This window comes from Nomascus leucogenys, chromosome 9 (assembly GCF_006542625.1).
Source record: "Nomascus leucogenys isolate Asia chromosome 9, Asia_NLE_v1, whole genome shotgun sequence".
Classification (NCBI taxonomy): Eukaryota; Metazoa; Chordata; class Mammalia; order Primates; family Hylobatidae; genus Nomascus; species Nomascus leucogenys.
In genome coordinates this window covers 10,778,577-10,805,867 of record NC_044389.1, presented here as the reverse complement: position 1 = coordinate 10,805,867, position 27,291 = coordinate 10,778,577, and the positions used below count along the sequence as shown (strand labels likewise).

At 45.1% G+C, this 27,291-nt stretch overlaps 1 protein-coding gene across 1 annotated transcript in view; it reads right to left on the bottom strand.

Moving 5' to 3' along the window:
• FLT1 (fms related tyrosine kinase 1) overlaps positions 1 to 27,291 on the bottom strand; it is a 195,722-nt gene that overhangs the window by 12,170 nt on the left and 156,261 nt on the right. Inside the window, exons 17-25 of the mRNA XM_003270218.2 lie at positions 26,973 to 27,105; positions 21,858 to 21,962; positions 17,305 to 17,418; positions 15,138 to 15,226; positions 10,471 to 10,627; positions 9,943 to 10,040; positions 9,144 to 9,266; positions 7,099 to 7,210; positions 5,219 to 5,318 (exon numbers count right to left, since the gene is read on the bottom strand). Coding sequence (XP_003270266.1) covers positions 5,219 to 5,318; positions 7,099 to 7,210; positions 9,144 to 9,266; positions 9,943 to 10,040; positions 10,471 to 10,627; positions 15,138 to 15,226; positions 17,305 to 17,418; positions 21,858 to 21,962; positions 26,973 to 27,105 — 1,031 coding nt within the window. The remainder of the gene's footprint in view (positions 1 to 5,218; positions 5,319 to 7,098; positions 7,211 to 9,143; positions 9,267 to 9,942; positions 10,041 to 10,470; positions 10,628 to 15,137; positions 15,227 to 17,304; positions 17,419 to 21,857; positions 21,963 to 26,972; positions 27,106 to 27,291) is intronic.

Genomic DNA, 27,291 nt, shown 5'->3' with positions numbered 1-27,291 from the left:
TAGGTTTGGGTTTATAGCACCAGCACTTAAAAGGCTGTCGGGCCAGGTCCTGCGGTCAGTGGAAGACACGTCTACCAAGGCAGACGAACCAATCCTCCAGAGCTCGTGGATACCCAGGTTCTTTGTTGTGCCTGTGGCCTCTGCAAGTGGAAGGTCTAAGTTCTGTGAATGAAACGCAGCTATTCGGAAAGGAAACCCCACTGCTCCCTGCAGGTCAATGTGAAGTGGAGTACTCCTCCCCACACTTTCAGAAGTAGGGCAATGTCCTTAAAGTTTAAAAAAAAAAAAGGTCATACAGCCACAAATATCAATGGCTGAATAGTTTGTAGTACTTATTTCATTCTCGGGTTGTAACAAAGGTTGGTTTGAACGGGCTTCTTAAAAAGCATGTGGCATTTCCAAGTCCTCACACTTCCCTTGATGGGCTCAGCAGTAGAGACTGGTGGGGAAGGTCCTGTGTACATGACTGTGTCACTTCCAGAAGGTGAAGCCCACAGTGTGGAGTTTCTGGGGCTGTGAGCAAGATTCCTGTGTGTAGCTGATCATTCTCCCCCAGCACTGCAAAGCCGCTGTTACAAACTGGCCTCCCACCACTCAAGGCACACAGTACAGGCTGGGCTCCTGGATAATGAAAACATTTGTCTTAATAGCACAGAGGTCAAATCTTGTCCTAGGATTCCAATTCAACAGATTCCTCTGCGATTCTTCTCTTACATTTTATTTTTATTATTATTATTTTTTTGACGCAGAGTCTCGCTCTGTCGACCAGGCTGGAGTGCAGTGCCATGATCTCAGCGTACTGCAACCTCCGGCTCCCAGGTTCAAGCGATCGTCCTGCCTTAGCCTCCTGAGTAGCTGGGATCACAGGCGCCCACCACCACGCCTGGTTAATTTTTGTGCTTTTAGTAGAGACAGGGTTGTATCATGTTTGCCAGGCTGGTCTCGAACTCCTGGACTCAATTGATTCACCAGCCTCAGCCTCCCAAAGTTCTGGGATTATAGGCATGAACCACTGTGCCCGGCCTCTTCTTTATATTTTAGATGTAAAGGTATCAGGCTCCTCTGTTGGTCATGTCTGCATGGAATCGAGGTCTGTACCTACCGCCCTCTCTGAAAAACACAGGCCAGAGGTCCGTACACACATACTGCATTAAGAATTGATTCTTCCTGAACCCTGTGCTCTTCAAGGGATGTTTATTATATGTTACCTCTTCTCTCAGAAGATGGTCTGGATGAGAAAGGACTCTGAGTTACACTCAAACCTGAATGGGCTCCAAATTCGGCTCTGGGTGGGAATCGGGCTGTAAGCACTGTGTGGGCAGGGCCTCATTTCCACACCTCTCGCCTACCACAGGGCAATAAATATCTGCTAAAAGAAGTCAGACTGGTCTCCGGGAAGAGATAACTCTGCTCTTTCTGTGAATTCTTCAGCTGTACTGCAGACGTTACTTGTGCTGGGAGATGGCTGTTGCTGGGGAAAAAACCTGAGAAACCCTAGTTCATATCCTCCCTCTGACACTTCTTAGAGGTATGCCTTTAGGGGGCGCCAATGGCTCCAGATATCTCTTAAGTATATTCCTATTTTGTTTCAAAGTATATGAGGTGGCTGCCAGAGGCAGTAAGAATACAGGGAGGTAAAAAAATAAAAAAAGGGAGAATCCGGGTGTGGTGACTCACACCTGTAACCCCAATGCTTTGGGAGGCCATGGTGGGACAATCGTTTGAGGTCAGGAGTTCAAGATCATCCTGGACAACATAGCGAGACTTTATCTCCACAAAAAATACAAGAATTAGTCAAGCATGGTGATGCATGCCGGTAGTCCCTGTAGTACAGGAGGCTGAGGCGGGAGGATCACTTAAGCCTGGGAGGTTTAGGTTGGGCTCCAAAGAGAGGCCTTCAGGCAGAGGCTCTGGGCTCGTCTCCTCCTGCACCATCGTCTCCCCACAGGATCAAGCTGCTATCTGGGAGATGCACCATCCTGAGCAGGACACTCCCTGGTTTCCCTGCTGACACTCGCAAACGGAACCATCTACAACCACTTGCTGTTTTTCACTTTTGACTCTTGGATTCTGATTTCTAGTTTCCACACTTCTTGCCTAAAATCCAATGCGAATCATCTCAGCAAACACCAAAGGAAAAGAAAAAACAAAATCAAAAAATTCACTGCTTATTCCCTTATTGAAAGACATCTGATTCAACAGTATCTGGGCCAGGAACCAACAACTCAATGTTACAAGATTTTGTACCACTAAGTAAATAGGTTTAGTAAAGTTAAGAGACATTAGCTTGCATCCAAGCTGGGGATGAGGGGCCTCCAGGAAGTTTTCTTTCCAAGCTATCACCCAAGTTCCCAAATACACACCGCTTTAGGCCAAGTTCAGATCACAGAATCCCAGTTCTGAGAAGCTGCACTTGGTCCTCACCCAGCCCTTCCTACTGTTAGAACAAACAAGAAGGAAATCACTCCATCAGCTTTCACATGCTGGAGAAAATGGCTGAAGGTTTGAAGTCTGGCCTGAGGAAATATTTCACAGAGCTTCTTACTTTTTAAAATTTCTAAAACCTCTCCCTCCTCAGAATTAAGGAACCATACCACTCTCTCTAGGTCGCCTGAGGCACGGGAGCTACCTGAGTGAGGTTTATGTAAAGACTTGAAGATTTGAGAAAGTCCAAGGCAGTTTTTGGTCCAAAGCTGATGTGACTTTGTACCTCTGAGTTATTTCCGACCACAGCCTGGGTATGAATGGGAAACACACTCTGCAGGATGGTGCTGTGGACTGTGGACTCAGGCTGAATTTGCTTAAGTTATTACCAATGCAGCCTTGAGCAAATCACTTACATGTGCAGTGCCTGTTTTCTCATTGTGAAATGGAGATCACGGTAGTCCTACTTTATAGGACTGTTATGAGCATTAAATAAATTAATGCTTAAAATAGTGGCACTTATAAGCACCAAATAACTATTTAATCAGTATTATTCAATATTGTTGTAATAAAAACTAATTTCAGGCCAGGCATGGAGGCTCACGCCTGTAATCCCAACACTTTGGGAGGCCAAGGCCGGTGGATCACTTGAGCTCAGGAGTTTGAGACCAGCCTGGCCAACATGGAGAAACCCCATCTCTACAAAAAAATACAAAAATTAGCCAGGTGTGGTGGCACATGCCTGTAGTCCCAGCAACTCAGGAGGCTGAGGAAGAAGAATGACTTGAACTCAGGAGGTGGAGGTTGCAGTGAGCTGAGATCACGCCACTGCACTCTAGCCTGGACAACAGAGCGAGACACTATCTCGAAAAAACAAACAAAAAAACCCAACTAAACTAATTTCATACTATTTAGAATTTATATGGAAGTAAAAATAAAAATTAATTTCATACTATTTTGCATTTATCTTGATGTAAAAATATTGTTATTTAATAATAACAACTATTAGTGTAATTGAGAACTTTCTCAAGATTTTCAGACTATATGAAGATTGGAAGGACATATTTAATTCAAAGCATGAGTGGCCGTATCAGAGAAGCATTTCTACTGAGGAACGTGGGGTCTGTTCCTAATTCAACAGCCGTGGTCTAGGGACATCAGTCCAGAGGCTTGGGTTCTAAATGTCTCCTCTGCTTCTCAGGTGACAGACGGCACATTGCTTCAGGTCTCGGCATCTCAGTTTAATTACTTGCTAAATTCAGATTATAATAGCTGCCCTGACCACCCCTCAAGGTCTCTGGGAACTTCAAATGAGACTATGTGTGGGAAAACACTTAGAAAATCATAAAGTTAATCACCCAGCTCTAGCCCCAGCTCTCAGAAACAGGCCTTGCCTCAGCTCCCTGTACTTTTCTGATGAGGAGACCACGCACCAGTGACAAGAACAGGTCACCTCCCGCTTCCCTACGCTCAGGCAGCGCTCCCCGGCCCTGCTGTTGGGCCTGAGTCTCCCGTCCACCTCATTCGGTTCCCCATCCTGGGTCTGACCTACCCTTACCCCGAGATGATGAAGGAAAGAGACAGCGACTTTGCCCTTTGGCCAAGCCCACACTTCCTGCATTCCCTGTGACTCCTTCTCAAAGGCCAGCCAGGGCTTCTGACAGGACCCCATTGTGTGGGTGGAATGGGAGGGCCCCTGCCAGTTCAGGAAAGGTGGTGCCGCCTCAGGGAGGCCCAAGTCCTTGTCAGCAGCTCCACAAAAGTGCAAGTGTCATCACATTCCTGCTCAGGCCTCAAAGTGCAAAACATCCACAAAGCCCCAGGAAAAAAAAGAGTGTCCAAGAGAGGCAAGCAAGTGCAATTTGCACAATGGAGAAAACCTCACATGGACACCCCGAAAAGCCATCTGACCAGGCAGCTCCAGACAGCTGCTGGGCCTATTCCTAAAGGTTCTTTTTTTTTTTCTTAGACATAGTCTCACTCTGTCACCCAGGTTGGAGTGCAGCAGCATGATCTTGGCTCCCTGCAATCTCCGCTTCACGGGCTCAAGTGATTCTCATGCCTCAGCCTCCCGAGTAGCTGCCACCAGGCCCGGCTAACTTTTGTATTTTTAGTAGAGACGGGGTTTCACCATGTCGGCCAGGCTAGTCTCGAACTTCTGACCTCAAGTGATCCGCCCGCCTCTGCCTCTCAAAGTGCTGGGATTACACATGTGAGCCACTGCGCCTGGCCCCTATTCCTCCTAAAGGATTCTAAAGAAGTTGTATTGCCCACAAAGCCTTCTGTGAAGCATAATCATGACGTCAGAAAGTTCCCCTTTTCCTCTCCAAGACCTGTTCTGCAGACCACATTAACCCCCTCATGGGTGTTCTGTGCAGATACAGGACTGGTCACAAGACCAAGGTCTAGCCCTCCATTCTGGGGCTGCTAGGCCTGTTTGGCTCCCACTCTGTAAGTGAGGCCAAGGTCTTGCATTCAGTTCCTGGGTGGTCTGTTTGTTTTGCCTGGATTCATACCTAGAAACTGAATTTCTAACTTCAGTTTCCAGCTAGAGCCCTTGAAAAGTCATGTCAGTGGTCAGGACAGGAAATAGGTAGGGCCACATGCCCCACTGCAAGAAAACACTCCCAGCATATCTGGGCCTGACGGGCTGAGGGGAGCATCTCTAAAGGAAAGAAGAACCTTGGCATCTTCCAAGACTGGGACTCTAAGAATCCATAAAACATCCCCTCTCAGGGACGCCCTGGTGAAAAGCGAGCTGTCAGATGGGGAGCAGAGGGCACCAAGGGCTCACATTTCAGGAGTAGAGTACTCAGGAGCTCTCATCCTCATGCCTTCCCTCAGGCGACTGCAAAAGTCCTCATCCATTTGTACTCCTGGGTATGGAGACCCACCTGCGGGAGACAATGTGGAAAACACAGGGCCTGTTATGGCTTCAGGGTACAAAAGACCAAGAGGGGACAATTCAGCATTTCTTTCCTCCCTTTAAAGTGACGTTTTAGTAATAAATTCCCAGGGATTACAACACATCTCAATGTACAGTACAACATACAGAGAAGCTCAGCAAATCCTTGCTAAGGACACCTGCTTGGTTGCGTAGTCACATGGTGCAGGGTACCTGGTGCCCAGAGGCCATTCCTATGGCTACTCCTGCCTGTGTGGTCAGAGGAAGGGGTGTCGTCTGAAGCGTCCTTGCCTTCTCCCCACAAGTAACTCTAAAGAAGTCCCATCATTAGAGACCCATCCTTTGGGTTAGTGAGCTTTTTTTTTTTTTGAAGAGACGGGTCTCCCTCTGTCACCAGGCTGGAGTGTGGTGGCATGATCTTAGCTCACTGCAGCCTCGAACTCCTGGGCTCAAGCAATCCTCCCACCTCAGCCTCCCGAGCAGCTGGGACTCCAGGTGCTCACCATCACCGCACTTGGCTTGGGTTTCTTTTTAAAAAGCCAATAGGCTTGGGATAGGCTACATGGGAATCATTCACACTTGAGTGGGAATGACTTTAATTCGCTTTCTTGCAAACTTTCTATAGTACCAGGGCTCTAGGAGTTGTGACAGGCCTGAGGGAAGGGGGCTTTGGGCTCCAGGGCTGGGCTGAATGGAGTGGAGTGGGGTGGGGGCTGCCCGTGGTCAGGAGTCTGCAGACCTAAGGGTGCCAGAGAGGCCTAGGCTTTGCCTTCTGCCAGCTTTACTGTCCAGGATTCCCCTGCAACCTTTCCTTTTAGGGGATTCTTGCCAGGGTTGGGGGTAGCAAGGCCTTCTAATGCACTCTTGTTCTAGCCCTGCAGCCTCATCTACCTCAGCATTTGTTTGTCTGCATTTTCTAGTGATTACTGCTGGTAGGAAGCAGCTGGGAGACGTGCAGTGCTGGCACCGTGTCATTGCGGGGCCACTGCAGCCGCCAAGCTGCTTTCAAAGACTGGAAGCAACAGGTGCCTGTCATCGAAAGCAGGGGAATGATTTTCACACATTACAGGAAACCAGGGATGTTACTGGGTGACTTTTATTTGCTGTGAAAGGCAAATTTTTGGCAAAGCCCAAAAGACTCTTGGCTAGAACTTGAGTTTTGGAGGCCTCAGATCATCACTGTGTGTCTGCAAGCAGATGTGGGCTCTGCACGCATCTGTGTGCTTTGAACAGGGCTTCTAGCCACCCATAGTGGATGTTATTGCAAGCAGAATAAATACAACCAGTGTTCTTTATTGCTCATCCTGTATGAACCAGTGTCCAGAGCCATATTATGTGTTAATATCAGAGGCACTGGAAAGGTCTCCTGTTTCTAACAACACCTTCCTCACTGGGGCAGCTGAGCTTGTTATGGGAAGAAATTCTGAGGTGGTGGGAGATGCGGGGAGGGAAGGGGTAAGGGCATTAGAGGTGTGGGTGTTGAGGAATTGGAAAAGGACAGAATTGGGCCAAGTACAGAAAAAGATAAACCCGGCTTCAGACTTTATACCCATCTGACCTTGTTCATGATCATATAAAGCCCTTTTACAGTAGAGGGCAGACATGCGTACGCCATTACTCATCTGAGACTCTACATGGACCCATTACACCCTAAGAGTTTTTTGTTACAGTAGGTGCTAATCTAAAGGCTGTCTAGCCAAAGGACATTCAGCAGAAGATGCAGACATTTATTTCTGGGCTGTTTGATCTCTTCCTTCTCCCAAATTTACCTAAGGAGAAGATTTCCCACAGCAATACTCCGTAAGACCACACGTCGCTCTTGGTGCTGTAGATTTTGTCAAAGATAGATTCAGGAGCCATCCATTTCAGAGGAAGTCGAGTCTAGAAGAGGGCAAGGGGGCCTTGAGCAGAAGGGCATGAAAACAAAGCACATTCAACCCAAGTGTCCATGGGGTCACCTCCCAGATAACATGGGGCCCATAAATCATTTTCTAGAGCAGCTCTGGTTTCCTAACATAGAGAACACCATAGTATGCAGTGTTACGCTAAAAGAGGGAGCTAGAGCGCTATGCTGAGTCCGATGAAGCAGTACATGTTCAGTAAGCCCCTCTGATGTGTTCAGCATGTCCTTATCTGCATGGCTCTGTGAAAAATCCTCCCCCACAAAGAAAGCCTGCACTCCACAGGGACACTCAGGGCTTGGAAAAGGAAAAGAGTGATCTGAATTTGAAGATACCCTGAAAACTGGTGGTGGTTTCCAAGAATTTTTCCAAAGAAGGAGGATTTTGAAAGCATTCCTACGCAAAAAGACAAGATTTCCAAAGTCACTGAATAGCGAGAGTGTGCAAAAGCATCAGAAAGAAGAGAAGAAGGAAAGAAGTCAGTGTTGAAAGAGAATATACAGTTGGTTTTCAAGCATGTAGACAAATCTTCCTCTCTTTCAGATAGCAGGAATCCCAGTGAGTTAGGCCTCACCACTTTAGATGATGGGGATTGATGGGAGGTATGGGATAAAGGAGAGACAAGGAGGAAGGAAGTGGGAGGGGCAGGGAGGCTGACTCAGATACAGACGAACAGAAAGGAGGGGCGGACTAACATGAAGGTTGATGCCATCTCTCCTGACCAGGGGCCCAGAGAAAGTCTGTTTTTTGTTTTTTTTTTTGTTTTTTTTTTTACAAAGGATCAATGTGAAGTCATATGTTTTCCTTCTATACAACAGATTGTGGTGCAGTGGCTCTCAAAGTATGGTCCTGGCACCTGCTGTGTTAGCACCTTCTAGAACAAACATGTCCAATTCATGGCCCGCCGGCCACATGTGGCCCAGGACAGCTTTGAATGCAGCCCGACACAAATTCGTAAACTTTCTTAAAACATTATGAGATTTGTTTGCAATTTTTTTTTTTTTTTTGGTCATCAGCTATTGTTAGTGTTAGTGTATTTTATGTGTGGCCCAAGATAACTCTTCTTCTTCCAGTGTGGCCCAGGAAAGCCAAAAGATTGGACACCCCTGGTCTAGAAACTGGTTAGAAATGCAAATTCTCAGGCTCTACCCAAGACTTACTGACTCAGAAACTCTGGGGGGTGGAAGGCTTGTTAGGCCAGCCCACTGTAGCGTAACAAGCCTTCTAGGTGATATGTATGTTCAATTAAGCTGGGAACCACTACTGTAACTCATTGGCTCCCAGACATAAGCTTAACTAACCTCAGGGTATATAGGCTGAGGGTTAAGGAGAAGGGAGGACATGGGAGGTCACCCACAAAAGTGAAAAATAACACTATGTCTGAAAACAAGCAGGGAAGAGAAGCCAGTGCAAGCCAGCAGGGAGATGCTAGGCATGGAAGGCAACGGGAGGTGAACAGTCTTCTCCATAGTCAGCTACTGCTGACAGTCTTCCCCGCCCTTTCCTGACACAGATACACCTGCTGAATCAATCATCTGGGTTTATTTGAGGGAAAGAGTCCAGGCTGTTCTTTTCAGTGGTACAAGGAATTCCCTCAGGATTCAAAGGAAGGTAATGCTAAGGTCTCACTCAGGCCCCACCAAGCACTTCTCAGGTTAGCAAGTCTCACGCAGCGCTGCCCAAAGGACAGGTGGGAGGCCAGGCATTAGGGAAGAGAAGAACCAGGAGACAGTGGCCTTTCTGAGCCTTACACAAGGGCTCTCTGGGATGCCGCTCATTGGGACTGCTTGTCTTCACAGAAAACCAATGATGGTTTTCAGGGACTATAGCTGAGGAAGTGTAAATATTTACCAAGTCTTTGGTTTAAAAGTGATAGGACATAAATGAGTCAAATAAACATCAAACTGACTTACATCTCCTTTTCTCACATAATCGGGGTTCTTATAAATATCTCGGGCGAGGCCAAAATCACAAATCTTCACCACATTGTTCTCAGATAACAGAATGTTTCTCGCTGCCAGGTCCCGATGAATGCACTATAATAGAACAGTTGCATAATCAATGCATTTCCTTAACCTAACCAACTAATTTCCTACACCTCTCAGTGTCATTAATCTTAATTTGGGAATCCATTTCACATGCTGTGAAGGGAGCACCTCTCAGTGCACACAGAGCTACCATAAACATGAAGAGCCTCTCTATAAATACAGGTCCCCAAGCCCTCAAAGTCAAGAAATGTTCTGAATCCACCGGGCTACTATTTGATCAGCGAAGCTGGTTATCTAAATTTACCAGTGGGCGAACTTTCCCCATAGCCTTTTACCCTGAGCTGCCAAGATGAGATCTTTCTACAGCTGCAGTTTTGTGGGAGGGTCCCATATGGCTATATTAATAGTAGCTCTCCTATGAAGTCATGTCTTCTGAGATTTGGGCCAGATTTGAAAATATGCCAGAAGGTACTGTGGAGAGCCAATGCCAGATTTGTCTAGTCTGAAACCTGTGAGTTTTCCCCAGAATTAAGTTCTATCCACTGGTATCCACGGACTCCTCATTCTCAAAACTCCTCATATCTGGCAAATTAAGGCACTTGCAGTGGTGTTTGTTCTACATTTAAGAACATAGGTATCAGCAAATACTAGGAAAAATGAATTTATAGCAAAGGTGTGTGACCAGCCCTGGCAAAGAAGAAAAACAGTGAACAGCAAGACTGACCTTTCTAGAAGACAGGAACTCCATGCCTCTGGCCACTTGAAAGCTGTAAGAAATCAGATCTTCCATAGTGATGGGCTCCTTGTAGAAACCGTCAGAATCTGGAAAGCATTAGAATCGTAACTGTTTGTAATGGCTCTTGTTATACCACCAAATCCCAGTTTATTGGAACAAGGTTAGCACAACATAAAACAAACCAACAAGTAGATCAGAGTTCATTTTTAAGAGTATTTGAGTTTCAACATGAACACCAGAGATTTTTCCAGGCCTCCAGCCCATTTTATCCAAGCATGGGGGCCGGGGGATGATCCATTAAGACGAAAATGCCTGAGGGGAGAAAACGATACAGTTCCCTGTCATAATTAGTAACTCTGTAAATAATCTTAATTCAAATCTTATCTCCTCAAGACATTATCATTCGAGTCTCCCACGGATGTTTATTAGAGTGATAAATAAGAAAAAAATTTCAGAGATGCACAGTATGTTGTAAAAATATCTCAGCGCGTAGGACAGGAAGGAATTAATACCTACCCTCCTCTTCCTCAACATCACTCAGACTTTTATCTTCCTGAAACCCGGAGCTCGCAAAGCTCTCGCTGCTGGTGACGCTATCTAGTCTTGGTTTCTTGCCTTGTTCCAGGCCTGGCTCCATTTTTTCTTTCTTAGGCTCCATGTGTAATGCTGCATCCTTTGAACAGACCAAAAAGGACCCAGGTAAAAAGGAGCTCCAGCACAGCAGCGGGAAACCAGTCCCTCAACTGGCAATCGCCTGATGAGAAATGAGAGCGTTTCACTTCTCAAAATGGATCGTGAACTAGCACAGGGGCCCTACGGTATCCAGGAGCCTGACTACCTCTGGGGTTGCAGAGTCTATTGTGCTCTCGCCTGGGCTTCTAGACAGCATCTTAGATCAGATAAAAAAAAAAATTAAGAGTGGTGGGTGTTTACTGAATGCTTACTCTGTGTGAGCTGGTATATTAAAAGCTTTAGGTACATTTCTTGTTTAATGTTTCCAACAATTTTATGAAGTAGTTCTTATTTATACATGGAGAAACAGGTTCAGGGAAGTAAAGTAATCAAATTCACATGCAGCTAATAAATAGCAAAGCTGGCCGGGCGCAGTGGCTCACGCCTGTAACCCCAGCACTTTGGGAGGCCGAGCCAGGTGGATCATGGGAGGTCGGGAGTTTGAGATCAGCCTGACCAATATGGAGAAACCCTGTCTCTATTAAAAATACAAAATTAGCCGGGCATGGTGGTGCATGCCTGTAATCCCAGCTACTCAGGAGGCTGAGGCAGGAGAATTGCTTGAACCCAGGAGGCGCAGATTGCAGTGAGCCGAGATCACGCCATTGCACTCCAGCCTGGCCAACGAGAGCAAAACTCCATCTCAAAAAAAAAAAAAAAAAAAAAAAAAGAAAGCAAAGCTTGAACCCAGGATTGGTCGATGCCCACATCTGTGCCCTTAACCACTTTTCCATGCCACACGCCATCTTGTGAAGGATGACATCACTGAGAGGAAAGGATCCCCAGGGCGCTTGGTGCTTCACTCTGTAATCCCTAGGAGGAGTTATAAGAGAAGGCTATAGTTACCAATTTCTCAGGTTTCTCTGGGGAAGGAGGGAACATGGACATTGCTTTTTTTCTCTTCCATTCAAAACAAAGATACAGTTTGATCCTAACAAGGGTAGCAATGGCCTTTCACCCTGGACTGTGCATCCAAGCCCTGGTTCATTTGGCTCTTCTATTAATCATTCGATCTTGGGCAAGTCACCTTACTTTTCTGAGTTTCATTATCCTCTTCTGAAAAGCTCTATTATACTATTATTTTATGATTCATAGGAAAGGAGTTATCAGTTCTGGGTGTTCATGGGAAACCAGAAAAGATTTTTATTGGCTTTTGTAATTCATCTAGTAACTATGACACTCTAAAACCTAGCACTTTCAGTGGCTTTATAACCAGACCATGTTTGTAGCCTAGATTCTGCTAGACAGCAATACTGAGGCAGAAGCGGAGAGAGACTGGGGTTCAGTGGCGTCCCTTGATCCATTTGCATGGTGTGGCAGTTCTAGGATTAATCCGCCTACCCCATCCTTCCTGGGCTTTTCTAGAAATGTCACAAAGCAAGAGTGATCCCTCCACTAGAGGGCACAGTGGGAGCAAGCAGAGCACTGGGAGAAAGCTTCAGGAGGGACAGCCCTAACCTAGTCTAAAAGCCAAAAGGGCACCAAGGTTCCCAGCCCCTGAAAAGAGACCTTCTGGGGTTGCAGAGGGAGGCAGGCCTCAGAGTGAATACCCACTGCCATCGCAGGTAACCCACCTGAGGGCAGGTAAAGACTTTCACTATTTGTTATTGTGTTTCCACAATGCAGTTTTATTGGATTCTGTTCAGCTGGGGACTGGAATTTTATTTTTCACAAGATCCTTTGTGGGACAGAAGGCATCAGAGAAAGCGCTGGCAATAGCATGGGGAGAAAAATGCTCCACAGGCTCACTCAGGGCTCTGCATATGAAAACTCTCCCTGGGCAGCCTTCTTCCCCACGGCACCCAAAAGTCACAGCCTAGGCACATCCCCAAGGACCAAAACTCAGGCTCCCTCACTCCCTTCCTGACTCCCAATCAATTGTATATTCAGCTTTGCTTATCAGTATCACTTTTGTTAAATAAAGGTAATTTACTGAACTCTTGGGACTCTGGCAGAATATAGTGAATTTATTACAAACCATATTTAAGGATCCCAGTTAATTTATTTGGAAAATGAAGTATTCCATTTTCAATTTAGCCTTTTGGTTTTGTCTTTCCTTTACCTTTATCTTCCAAATATGAAAGACAGCCATGGATTTTCCACAAAAACACTAAGCTCCACCAAGTTGCACAGGGAGGCAAATCATTAAATATAGCCAGAGAAGGAAGCAAACTCTTCAAAACAAAGGACGCACAAACCCAAACGTTCCATCCTGCCCAGGTCTCTAGGGTATTCTGCTGGCTTAGCTCTTCCTGAAGCCAGTCCAAAATTTCAGTACTAAGGGGAATTTGTACTGCCCTCAGCCCAAGGCACCACTTTCCACTTTTTCTTATGCTTTTTTCACCTTATTTAGTGTGGTGCACAGAAAAGGCAGTGGAGGAGGAGTCAAGAGAGCTGAGTTCTTTCTCCTTCTGACTTCACCTCATGGTAGGTGTGCGTCCTTAAGCGAATCACTTGACTTCTCTGAGCACATCTACAGCCTGCGAGTGTGAACCAACTGATCACAAAGATCCCTTTCAGCTTCAAGATTCTAATTATTAGGCCAGGCACAGTGGCTCACACCTGTAATCCCAGCACTTTGCGAGGCTGAGGCAGGCGGATCACCTGAGGTCAGGAGTTTGACCAGCCTGGCCAACATGGTGAAACTCTGCCTCTACCAAAATATTCAAAAATTAGCTGGGCGTTGTGGCAGGCTCCTGTAATCCCAGCTACTTGGGAGGGTAGAGGCAGGAGGATCACTTGAACCCAGGAAACGGAGGTTGCAGTGAGCTGAGATCACACCACTGCCCTCCAGCCTGAGTGACAGAGACAGACTCTGTCTCAAAAAAAAAAAAAAGGTTCTAATTATTAGAGGACCTGACAAACCTGGGGAAAATGATGTTCTTGCATTTATTGCCTGTCCCGTAGAGCATCTCTGTCTTTGATTAGATCAAAGTTTGAGGTATGAGAAAATTGGCCAGCTGTCCAGTGGTTCTTATTTGTGTGTGAAGATTCTTGCCCACATTATAAAGATGGGCATCATTCTTGGATTTCAGACATTTTATCCACCAGGTAGATCAGTGGTACGAAGTTGGGCTCACCCAATTTTTCTATCTTAGTAGGTCAATGATGTTGATGATGATGATGACGGTGGTGGTGACGGTGATGATTAACATTTATTGAATGTTTAACTGAGAGATATTTATTCTCTCAACAATCCCATCAGCTGGATTCTATTATAAGTTTCATTTAATAAATGAGGGAACTGAAACAGGTTGAGTAATTTGCGTTCCCAGATTTCATGAGAAGTAGAGACAGGATTTGAATCCAAGAAGTCTGATTCCAGAGTCTCAATGTTTAACCACCACACTACATGGGTTCATCAACAGTGTTGCTGGTTACTGGTTAATAATGTTGAATCATTGTCCCCTGGACTTCTTCAGCTCAGAGAAGGACACAGTATTGGTGCCATATGTCACACTGGCAAAGTTTTAGTAAATTATTTCTCCTCCATTCAATAATCTCTCTCTTTCTCTCTTTTTTTTTATTTTTTGAGACAGAGTCTCACTCTGTTGCCCAGGCTGGAGTGTAGTGGCATGATCTCGGCTCACTGCAACCTCCTCCTCCCAGGCTCAAGTGATTCTCCTGCCTCAGCCTCCCTAGTAGCTGGGATTACAGGCACAGGCCACCATGCCTGGCTAATTTTTGTATTTTTAGTAGAGACGGGTTTTCGCCATGTTGGCCAGGCTGGTTTTGAACTCCTGACCTCACAAGATCCACCTGCCTCAGCCTCCAAAGTTCTGGGATTACAGGCGTGAGGCACCATGCCCAGCCCAATAATCTCTTTTAAACCTTGTTTGCCCTTAGGTCTTGGGTCCACATGTTCCTTTTACTACACAGCTTTTATTTAATGATAAGGCTCGTTCAGAGTATATGTAGGGATGACACGGGTAGTGAGAGTGTCAGGAAGTGGGAGAAAGGGCAGTAGAAAGGAAAGATAATGATTTTTGGCCCCGGCCACATCAGTGGTCTACTGCTGATTGTACAAGTCACTCAGTTGATTTAGCCTTAGTCAAAATCTAACCTAATAAATGGAGACAATTATATTAACTATTATCTTCCTTAAAGAAATAAGTGACTAGTGTATGTATGTTTGCGTGTATATACACATGCACACATATATACCGGGAGAAAGAAAGTTATTGTTAGATATTTAGATAAGTGGCTAGTAGATTTACTCTCCAATTATGGCTGCATACGCACACAGGGATCAAATGATTCTCTGTGCTATCCACACTAGAGTGTAACAGATTATCAGGGGGAAAAAACATGAAAAAAGGGGAAGAAGCAGAGATTGAGTTTTAAGTTTAATCATTAACAGAACAATACAGGTTTCTCTTGCTTTATGTTGTTACAGACTAAATGAAAACTCATTGCTATCTTTAAAAACCTCCAACTTTTAAAATCCTTACCTTATTGAGAAAAAATAAGTCACGTTTGCTCTTGAGGTAGTTGGAGAGATTTCCATATTTGCAGTATTCAACAATCACCATCAGAGGCCCTGCAGCCAAAACAGCACATGCTCATGCTCAGCCACACCAAGCCAGTCAGCCATTTGCCAGCCTTCAGCCTGCCTGAGAAACCTCAAACCAACCAGCCTTTGTATTAGTGGGGCCAAGGGATGCGATTTAGGGATGAGAGGCCCATGAATACGGTGACTTTTTCGGTTTAACCTAAGAAGGGGTTTAAAGAATACAATTGAAATACAAAAAAAAAAATGGAGGTGGGGGGCAGTGCAGAAGCATTAGAGAGAAAAGATTAGAAGAAGGACAGAAATACCTTTGAGGAGGGGAGAGGCAAAAGCCAGCCTCCCTGCCTCTTAACCAGACCCTTGAGAGTAGAGGAGCTTCTGGTTACTGTCACACCAGTCGTGGAACTATTAAGCAGCTCCTCCCTCCCTACAGGGGCAGAGACGGCTACCTGGCTGTCTCTCCCCAGCAGTGTCTGCGCAATTTGCCTTGGGGCTTGCCAGAGGATCTAAAGTAGGGATCGGCAAACTCTTCTTGTAAAGGTCCAGCTAGTAAATATTTTAGGCTTTGCAGATCAAGGAGCTACTACTCAATTCTGCCTTTGTAGCCTGGAAACAACCAAACAAGTATGACTGTGCTCCAAGAAAACTATGAACACAGAAATTGGAATTTCATACAATTTCATGTCATGAAATATTATTTTTATTTTTTATTTTTTTCCCCCAACTATTTAAAAAGGTCAAACCATTTTAAGCTCACAGGCTGACCTTGGTTTGCCAACCCGACCCCGGTCTGAAGGAAGCAAGAGGGTTGGGAAGGAAGTCCAGCTGCACTGTGGGGCCCATGTGGTGCTCTGAAGGCCTCCTCTCTCCTGCCATGCGTTTCCACTGCATGCCTGGGCTGGGCATGCAACCCACAAAGCAAGGACCACTTCCAGGTCAAAGGGGAGTGACCCCGGAGCTGCTTCACCAGCCGCTGCCCAGGGCATGCCGGGAGCCCAGAAGCCACTAGTTCTTTTTTTGTCTTGCAGAAGTTGGGCTGGTCCTGGTGGAGTGGTTTTCTCTTACTATGAGGAACACGCTAGAAATCCTAACAGCATCTCATCTTCCCCCTAGGCTCCAGAATGGGAAGTTGCTTCCAGAGTTTTGTATGTCCCCTCTACGGCGGCAGAAGCCGCAGAGCTCGGCTCCCGCCTGGGGTCCAGCCACCCTCCTCAGAGGGGCTTCCATGCTGGTGTCCGGCTGCACGGAGCTGACGGTCGCACATGAGGGTAGGCTGTCTCATTATCCCTGATCAGTTTTACAGATGCAAAGTTGAGGCAAACAGAATGAAGTTGCCACGACAGAGAACTTGATAAAACGTTATCCGGGGATGATGGAGAAGCAGGCGGGGCCGCGTCGAGGTCCCTCCGACTCTTTCTCGCCTCCCCAGCCTTTAGCTCCTCTCTAACCACCTCCGCCCCTGGCAGATTGTCTTCCCCAGCTACCCTTCATCCCTGCTACCTCTGTTGAGAGCTGGGGAAAACATCAGCATGCACAGTTCTTTGCACCTTGCTGGCTCAAACAATGATTACACATCTACTCTCAAGTCCTAACCCTGCCATACGGAAAGAAAGGTCTGCGACAACATGCTGGAGCTCTTAATCATAAAGCACAGCTCTGTCCCTACCCCCTTGGGTGAGGTCTCTCTGCATGGTGGATCTGGAGGGAAGGGCCCCCACATCACCTCCTCCTGGGACCCTACCAGTAGTGATTCATTCATTCCTTTAGGTGAAGCCTCAAGGAATATGCAACCTTCTACCTTTTACCTTGGCTCTGGCCACACTCCTTCAAACCCATCCTGAGAGAAAAGTGCCCTCTGCTTGGCCTAGAGCCTGTGGAAGGAGATCAAAAAGGGAATCCTCTTCAGAATCTTAATTAACTGCACAGGGAAGGGATTTATGGGAGCACCCTTCTGTAGATGCACAAGCTGTTTCTTCCAGAGCTATTAGGGAGGCCGTTTTCCTGGAGGCGAGGAAGCACAGTGCGGGGGAGAAGGAGCTGTAAGGCAGAGAACTGTTCTTCCAGCCTGTGCAGGGGAAGATGGAGCCCCCCCTCCCCTTCTCCATTACCTCCTTGCTTGGTGCAGGCTCCCAGCAGGTTAACCACGTTCAGATGGTGGCCAATGTGGGTCAAGATTTTGAGCTCAGTCATCAGAGCTTTGTACTCGCTGGCCGTGGCCCCCTCTGTGTGAGAAGCAAGGAAGAGTCAGGGCAACAGGACAATGGGGCTCCTTCCGCCGGAGGCGGCATTCTTGCCCTCCTTGTTTGTCAATGCTCAGCCGGTTGCTTCACTAACTTCCCCACATTCTGCAGAAAGGCCAGGTCTCCAGACTGTTTTCATTACTCCCACCCTCCTGAGCCAACATCCTTTTGATTACAGTAAGGCCAAGCACAGTAGTGGGGTTAGTCACTGGACATTTCCTCTTGGTGGACCTAGTTCTGTTCAGCAATGCGCTGACTCAGAGCTGGGCACCTCGTGAAAGTGCCTTCCAAAGGCTTCCCTTCTGTCAGAACCAGGTGCAGCAAGAACCCACCAGGCAGAGAGTACACCTCCACGTTCCCTCTTCTCACCTTCTCCCTTTGGAGAGTCACAGAGAAGGAGCACAAGGGGCCTGCCAGGGCAAAATGGCTACTTTTGTAAACATCTTTGCAATGTGTTATTTTCTCCCTGTAACCCTGTCCTCTCTGGAGTTCACAGGGTTATCTTGGGTTGTGAGGATCCATAGCATCTGACTTCAACTTCAATCACAGAGATAAGCATTATCAGTCTAAGAATTAGCAGAGTCTAAAGCCTAAATTGAATGTGTTCTGTTTGTTCTTATTAGTTAATTTGCAAGGCATTTAGAAATTTTAAATTATTTTTAGAAATATAAAAATCAAATAATCTTGCTGTAAAATATTTCAACACTATGAGTTGGAATAAAAAGATACGGAGTAAAATGATCTAGATGAAAAGTGAAAGCCACTCCAACCCACTTGCCTTCTTAGAAGCAGCCACTGTTAATAGTTTGGTGTTCAGACCTTTTACTATGCATTTATAAATACGTATATTCAATCAGAGGTCATATATATGTATATATATACATATATATACATATATACACACATATACATATATACATATATACACACATATATATACATATATACATATATACACATATATACACATATACATATATACATATAATACATATATACATATATACATATATACATATATACATATATATACATATATATACATATATATATAGTCTATTTAAAACATCTATTTCCCCCCTTTTAATAAATCAGAGACTTTTTCTCTTCTTTTTGTTTCTTTTTGTTTTTTTTGAGACGGAGTCTCACTCTGTCGCCCAGGCTGGCGTGCATTGGTGCGATCTCGGCTCCCTGCAACCTCCGCTTCCTGGGTTCAAGCGATTCTCATGCCTCAGCCTCCTGAGTAGCTGGGATTACAGGTGTGTGCCACAATGCTTGGCTAATTTTTGTATTTTTAGTAGAGATAGGGTTTCACCATGCTCCTGACTTCAGGTGATCCACCTGCCTTGGCCTCCCAAAGTGCTGGGATTACAGGCGTGAGCCACAACGCCCAGCAGGTTAACCACATTAATGGTGGCCAATGTGGGCCCATTCTTTTTAATTGATTAATGGTGTCCCTGACATTTAGAGTGTCTATAGTCTTTTTGCTATTGCAAATAATACTGTGATAGTCTGTGTGTAATCTCTGTGCACACATGCAAGTGTTTCTGTAGGACAGTGTCCTGGAAGTGGGTTAGAGGTACGTGCATTTAACATTGTGGTAGATACCAACATGGTATTTCATAAGCACAAATCATTTTTAATAATAACCAGATAAACTCCAAAGCCTGCGCATGGGGTTAGGGCTGGCTCATAGTAGATGCTCAACAAATATTTTGGAATAAATAAACAAAATTACTCTTCTCATTTCAGGCATGAGTATAAGGCCCAAAAAGATTAATATTTTTGCTCAAGGACACTTTGAAAGAGCTTTTGACTTATGGCCTTTGTTTCACTTTATGCTTTTGTTTTGAGATGGAGTCTCGCTGTGTCACCCAGGCTGCAGCGCAGTGGCGTGATCTTGGCTTACTGCAAACTCCAACCCCTGGGTTCAAGTGATTCTCCTGCTTCAGCCTCTCAAGTAGCTGGAACTACACGTGCCCGCCACCACGCCTGGCTAATTTTTGTATTTTTTAGTAGAGATGGGATTTTGCCATATTGGCCAGGCCGGTCTCAAATGCCTCACCTCGTGATCTGCCGGCCTTGGCCTCCCGAAGTGCTGGATTACAGGCATGAGCCACCGCCATGCCTTTTTTGTATCTCCCAGAATCAGATGGCCAATTAATTTAAGCAAGAAAGCTGAATGAAATTTTTTTAAGGAATTTTATAGAGTGGGTGATTTGGCAGTCTTTTACAATCAATGCTGATGGCTAAAAAAAAAAAAAAAAGGCATTTATGAAGACCCTGCACACGCAATCTGTATTACATAGAAGAGATTCTCTGAGCCTTTTAAAAAAATCTCAGCTGGGTGCAGTGGCTCACGCCTGCAATCCCAGCACTTTGGGAGGCTGAGACAGGAGGATTGCTCGAGCCCAGGAGTTTGAGACCAGCCTGGGCAAGATGGCGATACTGTCTCTACAAAAAAAAATTTTTTTGAATTAGCTAGGTGTGATGGTGTGAGCCTCTAGTCCCAGCTACTTGAGAGGCTGAGGTGGGAGGACTGCTTGGGCCTGAGAAGCAGAGGCTGCAGTGAACTATGATCATGCTACTGCACTCCAGCCTGGGCGACAGAGTAAAACCCTGTCTCTTAGAAAAAAAAAAAAATCTCAAGTCAGAATCTTCTTTCAAACTCATTCATCTCCCTATAACCCTTTCCTCTTTGGAGGAAAAAAACCAGGTGCTGGTTCAGCTTGCTGTATTTATAGGCAGGGCCACAGGTGTTATCTTGGGCCCACAACAGACTAGTGTGGATATCAGAGCTGCCTCTCCTAGAGGACAATGTGTGGCAGCAAGCAGAGAAATGGGACGAGCTGAGGAAACAGTTGCTTTCAGATTTAGTTTCCACCTATCTCTAGGTTGGATACTGGATTGCCTCTATAAACCAGGCCAGGATCATTTTCAGGGTTTTGGAGCAGTGTGCCAATTCCAGGAGGCCAGGTCTCTGCAGCCCCTCTTTTGTGGCACACTGGTGTGGAGGAAAGAGCACTGCATTCAAAGCTGGAAGACTTTCGCACACAAACCCTTACACTGAGCAGCTGTGTGGCCTTGCAGAGGCTTTTTAACCTTTCTTGGCCATGTTTCCTCATCTGCAAACTGAGGATCATAATGTCTACCTCACAAAGCTGTTGAGAGGAAATAAGAAAAATGGCCGTTTCATGTGGTTCAGCCTAATATGTGAAAGTATCTAGTCTGGTGCTTTCGCACATAGAAGACATGTTGATGCCTCTTCTCTTCAGAATCTGGGGTTCTCACGGGGAGGGTGCTAGCATGCCTCTATTTTGACAGAAATACCTGCCTTCATCTGGGAAGTCTACCCCAAACAAAAGTTCTAACTTGTGGATACCAAACTCCTTCCCAGACTACTTTCAGAGTAGAACTGGCAGGTTCCTTGCAGAGTTTTATTAGTTTTTTCTTGAGAAGTACAGCCTTTTGAAGTTGAAAATATATTTACATGGGGCTTTTGAAATAATGGAGTTATTGCTAGAAGATTAAGAACTTTGAAGTCTCCCTAAGCAAACAGGCCTTTCTCCTGGAGCTTGTACTAGGTACCTGTGTAGTTGGACTCACAGCTTGCTAGGCTTCAAAATTTCCCAGCAATATCCTGGAGACTTTGGAAAGTTAAAAGCTGCTTTTTGAGTTTTCAGTTCTGTTGAGTTGAAGCATCATAAAATTCCATTACAGATGAAGAAACGAAGTATTTTCTACACTGTAAAGGACCTATGAGTCTTTGAGACATTTGGTTTACACAACTTTCGCTCATTTTCATTTTCAATCTGTCTTTGGTGTTGGGCATAAGTCACTGTGTGATTTGGTTCTACCTCCCAGTGCTTCACAGAGTGGTAGTATCTTTCAACACTAGAAAGATAACTCAGGTTTTTAAACTGCTAAGGAGGAAATGTTTTATGGCTGAGGTAGTTAGTGTAAAATAGTTTAGAGTTCTGATCAACTCAATTGTTCTAGCTTTATAGTTTTACTTTATAGTCAGGTCAAGCCCAAGCAAAGCCATTGGGATTTAGGATGTGCTGCTAAGTTTCCATGACAACATCACAGTAGATCATGCCAAAATTTGAACCTGCAGTTACAATGGGCTTAACTCCCTTGTTGTCTACAATCTGTGATGTGAGAAGAGAAAGACCTTTGAGGTGACAGAGATCATTTTCCTGTGGACAGTGCTGGATTGTTCCACTTACAAGGTTTATTCTCAGCTCATGCTGGCCTAATCTAAAACTCGTGAGCAGAGGCCTTGTAGCAGTAGAAGAAAATTATGTGGCCTGAGCAGAAAAAGCTTGTGTCTGTTCCCAGGCTATATCTAACTTGTACCAATATTTAGGAAATGCAAAACGGTGATGGGTCAGTTGAAAGCCAAACTACAGCATACATACCTTTCAGCATTTTCACAGCCACAGTCCGGCATGTAGGTGATTTCTTAATGCCAAATGCTGATGCTTGAACCACTTTTCCAAAAGCCCCTCTTCCAAGTGATTTGCCTATAATGAAGAGAAGACACTGGTTTGTTTGCCAAGGCAATAGGGTGAGTTTAAGTCTTTTTCAGGAAGGAAATGCCTTTTCCTATGTGTGCATGTGAGGCATGGAATCTCCAGTGAACTGACCCTAAAGGAGACAAAATAAGGGACTTATTTCTGGAGTCTCTTCCTTTCAACTCTTAACTCTGTTCCTGAGGCCCCACATCCTTCAAAGATAGAGTAAGTCCCTAGAAGGCATTCAGTGAAGGTAGATATCCAGTTTCCTTTCCACAGTGTCCTCCCGTAGGAGAGATGGGACCAAGTCCCGTGTGGTTTTTTCCATTGCTTAATAACATTATGACCAAGAAGACTTCCCTGTGTGGAACCTAAGCTCTTTTTCTTTTTCCATTTACAGTCATTTTTCTCTCATGTGTTTTCAGCAAAAAGGGAGAAATAGAAAATGGTGGTTACTACTGTGGATTATAATAATGCTCATAACTTTAAAATAATCACTAAGTCATTTATCCGACTTCCCTACCAGGCAAAATATTCCCAGTCTTTCTAATGTGTCTTAGATGAAGATTACAAATCCTCGAGGTTCAGCACAGGAGCCTGGTCAACCACTGGCAGTGATTTGTTTCAACCCCAGAGCGGTAGTTGCTAAATGCAATAACCAAGCAAGGTTCCTTTCATGGTCCCCATGATGCTATGCTATAATGACTGTTAATATATTTCTTTCCCTATCCTAGAATGAGCCAGGGAGTCCTTGCCCCCCTTTACTCAAGGGGGCAAGGACCATGTCTGAATCTTCCCAGAACCTAACTTGGTGCCTGGTGCTATCTGTTATTACTAAATATTGCTGCAGAATGGAGAGTGGTGTTCAGGAATGTGTGGGATGCCCAAAGCAAGTCTCCTAGTCATAGGTAACTAGAGGGGCCAATGGGATGGAGACCCTGAGATTGATGCCCTTTGAGGAGGGCACTCCCTGGAGTACCTAAGCTACCTTTTATATCAGGGAACTTCCGTTTGCACATCAGGAAACAGCTCAATAGAACCCAGAGAAATGGTGCACCTCCAGCATGATATACCCAAAGAAGAGTAAGTGAAATAAGTCAGTCTTTTTTTGGCTCTTCTTGGGGGAAGGGGAAATGACAGAATACCACTGGTTGGTTAAAACTATTATAAATCCTGGCAGTTAGAGTGTTAATTTAACACAATCCCTCCTTTCCCAACCAAGTGCTCTTTCTTAGACCCGTCTGATAATGTGCCTTCAGTTAATGAACCTTCTTTCCTCCCTTCCTTCCTCATACTCCACTCCGTTTCCCCCAAAGGACATTTTTTTTAAGTTTCTTGTAGTTTGTAATGAAGCTTTGCTTCTTCCTTTTCATATTAGAACCTTTCTACTTTTATGCCCAACTACTCAGTGACAAAAATGTCTTTACCTTGCTCTGCTTAATGTCTTCTACTACCCACCACCCCAGGTGTCCAGTTAGGATGTATGAAAATTTCAGTTATACCAGTGTCATTATTAGGGCCTCTGTGTGGCTGTCCGCAGGGACGTGCTCTGCATTCGGAGGGAACACTGGAGAGATGACACATTTCTCTTTTTGTGAAACATGCTCCTGTGGTGATTACTAAATGACATTCCTCCCAGAGCATGCAACACGGGCAGAGCTACAGCCTCTGCTTCCTTCTTCGCGTAAAATTGTTGAAGAAATAGACCAGGATGGGGACCCTCGAGTTGAAATAAAAGAGCCTCCAGTGGATCCTGAAAGTGCTACATCTGAAAATCCAGTGTGGGAACAGAGCTGGCATATGCCTTCTCTATACTAGTAAAAACTGGTGCATTTTGGTTGGAGGTTTATTCCTTGCTTTATTTGGGATAAAATATCAATGTTTTTCTTCCACAATGCCTTCTACCATCTAAAAAGAAAAGTGTCCAGAGCCTGAGAAATACCCAGATCTTTTCTCCTCACACTCCTAAGACCCTTGCATGTTTGGGGCAGGTGGCATCCTTTGCACTTTCCATGGTTTCAGCCCCCACATCCCGTCTTAGCCGTCACAACACACTTTGTTTTAACAAGTGTTTGGGACTTTGCTTCTTACCAGTGAGAATAAACTGGCTCTCATTTGGCTTCCCTCAGTCTTTTCATTTATTCTCTTGGAAGCCGACTGCTGCCTCATAAAACAGCATGAAGCTGTTATGGGCTCCTTAATCATCTGATGTGTTGGAATCCTTCTGCAGACCCATGGTTCCAGTTTCAGGGGAGCCCAGTTGCATCAGACTTGACCTCACCTGATCTTTCTTTTCCCTTAAAATTCTCCTCAGTGTTTCCTGGAATACCACTAACTAGCTCGGAAGTGTGCTAGGTCATTGCCATACAATGCAAGGATATTGGAATCTCCTCCAAGAATGTCTTGGACTGGCCAGGGGCCCTGGACACTCTGGGGAGAGTGCATGGCAGCATGGGTTGGGCTGTCTCTGGCATTCAGAGCTGGTCTTACAAGAGGCAGCACCAGCCCAGGCACCATTCACTTGCCAAACTCCCGACTCCCTGTATTGTTTGCTATATTAGGTAATTCTGACTTTTGATTATTTTTCAATAGAAAGATGCAGTGTTGAACATTATTCTAACTTTTTTTTTGGAGACGGAGTCTCTCTCTGTCGCCCAGGCCGGAGTGCCGTAGCGTGATCTCAGCTCACGGCAGCTTCCACCTCCTGGGTTCAAATGATTCTCCTGGCTCAGGCTCCTGAGTAGCTGGGACTACAGGCACGCGCCACCACAGCTGGCTCATTTTTGTATTTTTAGTAGAGACAGGGTTTCACCATGTTGGCCAGGCTGGTCTCGAACTCCTGACCTCAGGTGACCCACCCGCCTCAGCCTCCCAAAGCGCTGGGATTACAAGCGTGAGCCACCACACCCAGCCTATTCTAACTTCTATAATAAATATATAGGAGCTGAATTATCTCCTAACTTCTGTGATAAATTTATAGAAGCTGAATTCCCTCCCATGGGTTAGTGAGGAATCATTTTTTTTTTTTTTAAGATTCTTTTTGTTCTTGGATTTCAGTAATTTTAGTGGTAGCAACACCTTTGACCCAACCTCCAACTGCATCCATCTATTAAGTACTATAAATTCCAACCCGACTCACTAGGGCTGCTGATAGTAACCAACAAGTAGATACAGCTGAAACCAGATATAACCTTGTGTATTTCTCTACATTTACAACCCCAGTATAACTGCCAGTTAAAACAGCCTTTTCTCTCTATCTGGACATAATCTGGGTTATTTTCAGTTGCTAGACATTACTTCAAATTACTTTGTCATTTATTTGGCTTAAGAAATAAACAAGTCTTGGGCCTCCTTGCTCCCACGTTAATCAGTCAGAGGAGTGTACCTCCGGGCCTTGCAGCCACACTCTGTATTGAAAGACAAAATTAGCAGACTTGACACACTTTTTCTCACCCATCAGAGACACTCAAATGGACATCAGCCAAATCCTAGCATGTGGCAACTCTGGAAAGGAAAAGAGCGATAAGAATGATCTTCAACAAGGAGACTCTCCTGAAATGGGATTATTTAAACCCACAGAGCCCCAGGGGAATTCTGGTAGAAGGATTAGCAATCTGTGATGTGGTGTGGATCACAATGATACTAGGAAGGAATGAAGCGATGGGACAGAAAGCTCATGTGTCCTATACTGATTATGACTAATAATGCTGAAAAGCAGTGTGGGCTGAGAATGGCTCGTGATTGTGGGAAAATTATCCCATATTTCCTGCCAAGGTCACTGAGGGGCTGGGCTAGCTGCCATATAATTTAGACTTGCAGAAGGAACTCATCCAGTGTGCCACCTGCCCTTAACTACTCTAAATGTAGTTGATTTTTTCCTCCTGTCCACAGCCATTGCTGGCTTTCTCCTGTCTCTCCAGCTTTTAACTGATTTCCAAGTTTCCTCCCCAAGCCAAATAGAACACGCTCCTGAGGCCAGTCCTTTCTCAGTGTAAGCAGAATCATTTCAAGGCCCAAGAGAAAAACAAACGCCATTTTCCCCTCTCTGCCCGCTACATCCCTCACCCCTGTATCATTTGCATGTAAGGAGAGGGACGATACTGTTGAATTTGGAACAACAGGCTCTCCACACTGAGAGGGACAAGCTCCAAGAACACTGGATCCACAATCTGTTTTCTTAGTTCCAACTACTAATGACTCTGGCATACACAGGCGTGAGTGGAAAACTTTCAGAAGCCACAATCCAAACATTTTGGGTAGGAGTAATTGAGGTTCCAATTGTTTTGTAGTACCAGAGGCTGGAGATTAATGGGCTTTGTGACGTCTGAGCTGAAGGAACTGGAAGGTAGGCTGCGGGAAGGCACATTTGTCTGCTGTTTATAGCATCTGCGCTACCTGGAAAACAACAGTCTTTGCTCTTCAAAAGTGAAACTTAAAGGACTCCTCTAGGGCTTTCTACTCGTTCTGGACATTCCCAGGAAAATCAAAGTATGTAATTTGTGGATTTGTGCAGAGGGTTTTTTTGATCCATGGCTTTGAAGAGCACCAACTCTTTCACAAAATGTTTGATTTCGCTGTTCCTTGCCACCCTCAATTATGTTCTGGATCACATATTTCTAATCCCTCAACAGTTTCATTATGTAAGAGTACGTGTACTTGTAATGCCTCTCTCTCCATCCCCCTTCACTTACCACTTTTGCACCTATCTCCAGACTGAGCCCTTTGAGGGAAGAGATGCAAGCACCTTTGTGTCTCCAGGGCTTAGACCAGTGTCTGCTGCTCAGAGAAGGTGCCTAATAACTGTTGCATGAACAAACAGGTGCTGCCTGTCACCTTGTACTGTTATCTGAGCATTGCATTGGAATTATTTACTTTTGTGTCCATCTCCCTTGCTAGTTTGTGAGCAGCTGGAGGGTAGAATCCCAGGTTTAGTTTACTTTCCCATCTCTCAAAGCACAGTGTTTTTCATGTAATGTGTGCTCGGTATAGGTTTATGAATCTGTTGAACAAATATCTTACCCAGTTTAAGTCTCTCCCGGGCAAACTCCCACTTGCTGGCATCATAAGGGAGCCGCTCACACTGCTCATCCAAGGGAACTTCATCTGGGTCCATTATAATTGATAGGTAGTCAGTCTTTATTTCAGAAGAAGACTGAGAAATAAAGAGATCTCAAAGTCATCAAGAAGAAAACAACTTTACAAATCCTGGATATTCAGTTAACATCCACTGTTTTATTTGGGATCATTTGGTTGAAACTGTGTGGCCAGGTACAGAAAGTACTTCTCCACATTCACATACACTCATTACACTTGGGTGTGCAATTTCTATTAAACAACT